The sequence below is a fragment of the Gekko japonicus genome, unplaced genomic scaffold, assembly GCF_001447785.1.
Source record: "Gekko japonicus isolate JY-2015 unplaced genomic scaffold, Gekko_japonicus_V1.1 scaffold3078, whole genome shotgun sequence".
Taxonomy (NCBI): Eukaryota; Metazoa; Chordata; class Lepidosauria; order Squamata; family Gekkonidae; genus Gekko; species Gekko japonicus.
This window is the reverse complement of record NW_015173770.1, coordinates 151,534-159,865: the sequence shown is the minus strand read 5'-3', so window position 1 is coordinate 159,865 and position 8,332 is coordinate 151,534. Positions and strand designations below refer to the sequence as shown.

At 40.7% G+C, this 8,332-nt stretch overlaps 1 protein-coding gene across 1 annotated transcript in view; it reads right to left on the bottom strand.

Moving 5' to 3' along the window:
• Nucleotides 1-8,332, bottom strand: part of LOC107120756 (semaphorin-3C-like) — a gene marked incomplete at its 3' end in the record, with an annotated part of 73,726 nt that overhangs the window by 25,691 nt on the left and 39,703 nt on the right. The window contains exon 7 of the mRNA XM_015423525.1: nucleotides 213-332. Within this exon, the coding sequence (XP_015279011.1) occupies nucleotides 213-332 (120 nt within the window). The remainder of the gene's footprint in view (nucleotides 1-212; nucleotides 333-8,332) is intronic.

Below are 8,332 nucleotides of genomic sequence, written 5' to 3'. Positions count from 1 at the left end.
ACTCTTAAGTTAAATGTACAGACTACTGGTATCATGTGAACTAGTCACAGATATTCTGCATATTGTTTAAGCAACCTATACAAAGAAAAAAATGTACTGTATTTCTAATATAAATTGCATTTCTTCATTTCTGACTCACACTTTCTTTAAGAAATGTACTGTGCAAAAAAATTAATCTTTTCCAATCAAAGATTTAAATATGACCACCTTACCACTTAGCCATTTGGAGTTGTGCTGGTCAGTTCTCACTGCATTCCGCCTGGTTAAACTACGAAAAATAGCAGCATCAGTCCCCATGAAATCGATATACATTCCTGAAAATAGCTCTTCATCTGGAGAGAGGAAAAACAAACAAACAAAACACAAAATCCTTACTTGCTTTGGAGAAAATTCAGCTTTAACAATTTCTTCCTGAAAACACTGCAGATTTTCTAATTCTGTGATGGGTGGGATGGAAGCAGGGTTTCCTTTGAATCATGACAGAACCATCAAGTCCATGACATAGCAATGGAAATCTTTGGGTAACCATAACATTAAATAAAGTAGCCTTACCACAAATGTGGAACAAACTTTTCATGTGAGATATAATTTTGTGGTTGACTCTAGTTGAGCCAACTCTAGGGGATGAAAATAAGATCACAAAGAATTAATTTTAACTTGCTGGGGGGGTGGAGAAAGCTTACAAAAGTAACTAAAAGGAACTCCCCACATTATAATACAAAGATCTCCAACGTTGTGTCTGTTTGCTGCCTCAGAAACTACCAATGTATTTCCTGCCACCTGTTTGCTTTTGGTATCTTGGGGATATTTTTTAACCATCAGTTGACTGACCAGCAAAGCTCTGAGCTCATACTAAGTGGAAGTGTTGCAGCCATGTGCCTTCAACCTAACCATAGACATAGCCTTTCTTATGTCTCTGGGTTTGGAAAACTCTTGGGAGGGGGGTATGACAAATTTCTTCTAAGAAGAATCTTTCAAAGAAGAATCTATAATTTTAAAAAGTGAAATGAAAGCTGAAATGAAAGCAATGAGGAAAAATAAATCAACAGGAGTATATGGGATATCAATAGAGCTATTCCAAGCCACAGAAATGGAGTCCATCAAAATCTTAATAAGGCTATGTCAACTAACATGGAAAACAAGACAATGGCCCACAGACTGGAAATGCTCTATCTACATTCCAGTTCTGAAAAAAGAGACATCAAAGATTCCAGCAAATATTGGACCATTGCATTAATTTCTTGTACAAAGTGATGATTAAAATCTTACAACAAAGTTGAACATTGAAGAAAGCTGACAGGAAGAGAGGTGATTCTTTGTAGTATTGGAGGAGAGTTTTACAGCTAATAATTAAAATGTTCCTGTCTTTCTGATATGGACCTTGCATTAATGCTTTTTAGTTCTTTTGTCTTTTTTCAGTATTAAAAATATTTGGTTATCAAGAATACTATATGTCAAATACTGCAGAAGAACTGAAACTCCCTCAAAGGAAGAAGTTATAAGTAAAATACTGGAAACTACAGAGATGGATAAGCTAACTTTATGTTGAGAGGAAATAAAAAAGAAGATTTTCAGAACACATGGTCAAGGTTCTATAACTGGATAGATGAACATAATGCATTTAATGCCTAGACTGCCAGCCGAAACTAAAAGAAATAAGAACCATATGCATATTTATGAACAAAATATGTTTATTTAAAATATAAGGTGCATAAGAGAAACTAATTTCCAAATTGTACTAATATGAGGTCAAATTTACGATGGAAAAATGATATAATGAAATTTCCCCCACTTTTATGTTTTTGTGTTTGTATGCCGATGTTTGTTTTGTATATGTGAAATAAAAAAAATTTTGCGGGAAAAAATATTTGGTTATGAACTATGTAATTTTTGTATCATACTAGAGAATATGTAAGGTAACCCTATGCCTATTTAGACTGTGTTCTAATTAATTTTACAGGTAATTTTAATTTTTTAAGAATTATTTTAAATAATTATTTTGTATGCACATTTTAATTGAATTTTTGATTGTATATTTTGCTTTGTATTAGATCCCCTGACAAAGCATTGAGTGAAACATATAAGGATCTAGAAGATCTAATAAATCTGCTCAACCCTGCACCTTGTTCCTCAGTCGTCAACCAAAATGGAAACTGCAATCAAGAAATCAGAAGGAGTTTGAGACTGGGAAGGATGGTCATTACGGAGCCAAAAACAACCCTTAAGTGTAAGGATGTGTCACTGGCAACTAAGATCAAAGTAATTTGTACTACAGTATTCCCACTACTATGTATGAGCGTGAAAGTTGGACATTGAAACAAGCTGAAAGGAAGAAAGGTGATTCACTTGAAATGTGATGCTGGAGGAGAGTTTTACGGCTGCCATGAACCACAACCCCCCAAACCCAAATAAGTGGGTTTTAGATCAAATCAAAACTGACCTCTCCCTAGAAGCTAAAATGAGTAAACTGAGGCTATAGGACTTTGGTCTAGGGTTGCCAAGTGAATTTTACTCACCGGCGGGGGATACTCCAGGAGCCATCCCTCGTCATGCACGCGCCGCCAGCACATCACCGTAAGTGACGCGCTACGTCGATTACATTGAGGGCGTGGCCCCGATCGTCGGAGGGATAGAGTTTTCCCTCCAACAATCGGGGCCATGCCCCCAACATGATCAACGTGGTTGCGTCACTTCTGGTGACGCAGCCACGCTGCGCTTCGGGGGGGGAGTTTCCCCAGGGCCTGATTCAACGGCGGCGGAAATCGGGCCTCCAAAGCAGGGGTTTACCCGCCACCCGCCCTCACTTGGCAGCCCTACTTTGGTCACATTATGAGAAAACAAGAGGCACTGGAAAAGACAATCATACTGGGAAAACTTGAAGGTAGAAGGAAAAGAGGAAGCCCCAATCTGAGATGGGTTGATTCAATAAAGGAAGCCATGGCCTTCAGTTTGCAACATGTGAGCAAGGCTATTAACAATAAAATTTTTGGAGGTGGTTAATTCATAGGGTCACCATAAATGGGAAGAGACTTGGCAGCAAATAACACACACAAGAAAGTCTCACAGGGATCAAATAGTGTCCTTTCTTTGGAAGCGGAAACCAATCCGATCCCTTCCCTGCTGTCAGCCATTTTGTGTTGGCAGCCACTACCTTTTCACAAAATTCCAAAAGTGCCTACATGGTCAACAAGATACAGGAAACATGTTCTAAGCAATGGATGTTTACCCCACTCCTCCTAGAATGAATCTTGGACAGAATTTCCCCTCAGTTGCTGCATCCTAGGAAGAAATCAAAACATAGGCAAATGGAAGTGATTAGCTGAGGTACAGAGCAAGCAATCGGTCTTGTTCCTGTTCACAGTGAAGGGGGAAAGATTTAAGAGACCCTTGTCTGTGTTTTGGGGTACATGTTGAGAAATTCTTGGGAACAGGAACCATATCAGAAAGCACTAACTCACTAACCTGTTAATGTTTTTTGAGGGGGTGAACAAACATGTGGACAAGGGGGATCCAATAGATATTGTTTACCTTGACTTCCAGAAAGCTTTTGATAAAGTTCCTCATCAAAGGCTCCTAAGTAAGCTCAAAAATCATGGGATAATAGGACAAGTCCTTTTATGGATAAAAAACTGGCTAATTAATAGAAAACAGAGAGTGAGTATAAATGGGCAGTTCTCTCAGTGGAGGGGGGTAAGCAGTGGGGTACCGCAGGGATCAGTACTTGGTCCACTGCTTTTTAACTTGTCCATTAATGATTTGGAGTTGGGAGTAAGCAGTGAAGTGGCTAAATTTGGGGATGATACGAAGTTGTTCAGGGTGGTGAAAACCAGTGAGGACTGTGAGGCACTCCAAAAGGATCTGTCAAAGATGGGCGAGTGGGCGTCAACATGGCAAATGGGGTTCAATGTGGCCAAGTGCAAGGCAATGCACATTGGAGCCAAAAATCCTAAATATAAATACACGTTGATGGGGTCTGAACTGGCAGAGACTGATCAAGAGAGAGATCTTGGCGTTGTAGTAGATAACTCACTGAAATTGTCGAGACAGTGTGTGACTGCAATAAAGAAGGCCAATGCTATGCTGGGGATTATTAGGAAGGGTATTGTAAACAGATCAGCCAATATCATAATGCCGCTATATAAATCAATGGTGCGACCTCATCTGGAATACTGTGTGCAATTCTGGGCACCACACCTTAAAAAGGATATTATAGCTTTGGAAAAAGTGCAGAAAAGGGCAACTCGAATGATAAAGGGGTTGGAACACTTTCCCTATGAGGAAAGGTTAAGGCGCTTACGGCTCTTTAGCTTGGAGAAACGACGACTGAGGGGTGACATGATTGAGGTTTATAAGATTATGCATGGGAAAGAGCAGGTAGAGAAAGAGGTACTTTTCTCCCTCTCTCACAATACAAGAACTCGTGGGCACTCCATGAAATTGCAGAGCGGTCGGGTTAGAACGGATAAAAGAAAGTACTTCTTCACCCAAAGAGTGATTAACACTTGGAATTCACTGCCACAGGAAGTGGTGGCGGCTACAAGCATGGACGGCTTCAAAAGGGAATTAGATAGGCATATGGAGCAGAGGTCCATCAGTGGCTATTAGCCACAAGGTATAGATAGGGACTCTGGGGCAAGTGATGCTCTGTCATCTTGGTGCTTTGGGGGGTCAACAGTGGGATGGCTTCTAATGTCCTGGCCCCACTGGTGGACCTCCTGATGGCACTGGTATTTCTGGTCACTGTGTGATACAGAGTGTTGGACTGGATGGGCCTTTGGCCTGATCCAACATTGGCATCTCTTATGTTCTTATGTTCAATGAAAGGAAAAAATCTGACAAGGCCACATTCACAGCACGGGGTGAAAAAACCTGAATCTCATAACGAAGAATTCCCAGTCTGATTCCTTTTGTCTCACAAAGAGGAATGATTGACTGTGTACAGCCAATGTTGGCAGAATTCAGCTCTAACTGAATTAAAAATATGGCCTCATTTGAGAAAGCTGAAGAATAGAGGCATACTCCATGTAAAAACCTGACTCAGAATCCCACAGGCTTTAGCCTATTGAACATGACTGAAGAGAATGTATAATTTCAAAACAACAAAACCTGAACATTTTAAATTAGAGTCCAAGTGAATTTCAAAGTGTTTCCATAAAGGGAATTAGGCACTAAGCCTAGACTGGCAATAATAGGATTATGTACCTAAATACTTTGCAATGATCAATTCAGCTTGTATGTCACAGAGTATGTACATTGTACCTAAAAATGAATGTCAGTTTCTCTTGTCTTGCCAACAATGCAAATCCCATGGGCTGACAAGGCTGCCCCGAAACACAAGACATTTGCCAAAATAACCTCTCACTTCCACAAGTGCTGAGAACAAGTGCTTGAATTCATTATCCTCCAGTGGGATCCTCGGGATTGTTGTTTGCAGATCCCCCTCCAACTGTAAGAAATACCACCTCATACATGAGTCTGATTAAATTTTGGTATTTGGGGGCTGTTGCTGAGGTCATGAACTGGACACCTATCAGTTATGCAAACTGATATAATGGTGCAGATATCTTGAAGCTGCCTGCATGATTTTCTTTTAGCAAGGGCAAGAAGAAACCTGTTATGTAGGTGTAGGGGCACAACTGGAGAATGTGTTTTGCTTTAGAATTGCGAGACTTCTCCTACGAACACTGAACTGTTCAATCAGCAATAGATTTACCATTAACTTCAAGACCAAATGGAGCTTAGTAATTTAAAGAGTAAACTGTGCTTTACGAAGTTCAAAAATCCTTATTCATTGCTTGCCACAGTAGGGTACAGGACAGATGGTAACACCTGCAAGCCACAGTTTGTATAACATTAGCTAGCCTTGGCAATAACTACCTACCTATACTTTGCTTGGGGAAAAAAATCCCTACCTGCCATGGCTAACCATTTATTTACATTTAAATTTACACCTTGCTTCTTTGAAACGAGGCTCACAAAGTGGCTTACAATAAAACAAAATAGTGAAATTCTTATTGAAACTGATTAAATATTATAATGCATAAGACTAATTAACAAAAAGGAATCATAAAAATCAACAAATGCTACGGCCATGGAAGCCTAGAGGAAAAGCATCCAATGAGCAACCCTATCTGATCCCATTGGGGATAGAATCCCATCAATTCAGGTAAAGAGCCAACTTAAGGTGAAAGACAAGCTGCTGCACTCTGGAGCAGTAGAAGTTTCTGAATTGCTTGGTCCTTGAACCAGTCCCCTCAAATCCAGATCCACAGCAGTAGGCCCACCCAGAATTTCTGGCCTGTCTGGGATGAGTGTCAATCTATTTGCTCTCATTCAGTTCAATCATTTGTGGAGAATCTGCCACAACTCAGGAAGTGCCAAAAGTGAGGCAAAGGTAACAAAGCAATGGCACTGCTCTTCAATCCATGCTAACTGGTGTTCCCATCTTACTTATCTTCAAATTAGGGGTGGAATTGGGTTTTCTAAACCCTAAATACTTGTAATGTTAAAGGTAACTAGCAATTTATTCTGGAGAGGGAAGCGAGGAGCCGTTGTTTCTGATCTATGAAGATCAGCGCCAGCATTTCATCTGCCCCAGAATTTGGTGGTCTTAGGTGAGACACTTGCCCCAGTATGGTTGTGTGCACTCATGACACCACAAATAAAGGATGGATTAGTAATTGATCTTTGCATTCCTAAACTGGTGAATACATTTATCAGCCTTTACAAGACATGCTAAAATACTGGCATCTGGATTAAGTCAATGTCTGAAACCTTTGTTCCCAACAGTAGGGTAGGGACTCCCCTAGTGTGGCTCATTAGAGCCTCAGGATTCCCATCTGCCATATGGCCTACAGACCTACAAAGTTGTAAGGATTACTGAAATAATGAAGACAAAGAGCTTAACACACTGAAGACATGCTGTATAAAACCCAACCTATCATTTGCAGTTCAGTCCCAAGCAGAGTTACACCTAACTCCACTGAAATCAGTGACCTTAGCAGAGTGTAAATCTTCTTAAGGTTGCACTGTTACTTTGTACAGGATAGCTTATAAGAGCTCAGGTTAATGGTTCTCACAAGCTCCTGTGTTTATACCAATACCTTTACAAAAAAAAGAGTCTGGAAAGGCACTATGCTATTCCTAATCCCCTTACATACCAGTTTTATGACGTCTTAAGTATTCCTAGAGCACACTTGTCTAATCAGGTACCAAAAAAATTCTGTCAGCTCTGCATCCTTTTAGCTTAATTCTTAAATTCCCCCAAACAATTTGCCTTAGTGAGTACATAGCCAAGTCACATTGTTCAGAATTCTTTCTAAAGTGATACATACTTGAGGAATGTCTACTTTTATGAAATCACAGAGTGCTTTGAAGACAAAAGGAAGACGCCCAGAACTATTATGTTTGCCTTAGTAGTTTGGGCGGGGGGAGAACATTACAAACAAGCATGTTAAACTAAAACTATTGCTTGAAGCAAGTTTGCAGGCCATGGTTAGGGAGAAACCTGATAGCATTAACTGGGGCTTTTCAGTTTAGAAAAAAAAAGACAGCTGAGGGGGGAGATTATAGATGTTTATAAAATTATCCCTGGGGAACGAAAGGTGGATAGAGCTTTTTTCCTTGCTCTTCCATAATATTAGTCCTTGGGGGCACCCAATGAAGTTTGATGGACAGTAGATTCAGGACAGACAAAAGGAAATATTTCTTTACTCAACAAGTAATTAAGTTGTGAGTTTCTGCTTACTATAGCACTGTGAGGGTGCGTTCAGACACACCATTTGATCTGGTGTCGTGCCAGTTCAGCAACGGATTTTATACGCACGATCACACAGTCAACATCTGCCTCCCGTCCCCAGCCGTCGCTTTCCGGCTCAAAACTGCTTTAACCCAGAGTATTTTGATACCAGGTCCCCAAGTGGTGTTTTCCTGATTCTCTGGTTCCAGCCGCATTTTTCCCCTGTGTGATCGCTCCTGTGGTGTCGAGCCACCTCCGGTTTAAACACCCTCCCCACTCAAAAGCTGCCCGAGGCTTCCGCTTTTCGCCCGCCACTTTTAAAAAAAGCATTGGCAGTGTGCGCATAGGCGGAGCTCCGCCACCGCGTTATTAAAAACAATGTTTAAATGGTGCCTAGTTTTAACCTTTAGACAAGTTCGGGATCTCAGGGAGGCCATTTTCGGCGGTAAACATTTAAAGGGGAGTATTCCTTTAAAGTTTAAAGGGAAGTGTTACAGCAGTCGGGTTGAAGAGGAAATCACTGTTCTACAGATGGCTGCCTGTGTGCATGCCCAAACTGAGAGAGAGAGAGAGAGAAAACAACACTGAAGCGTT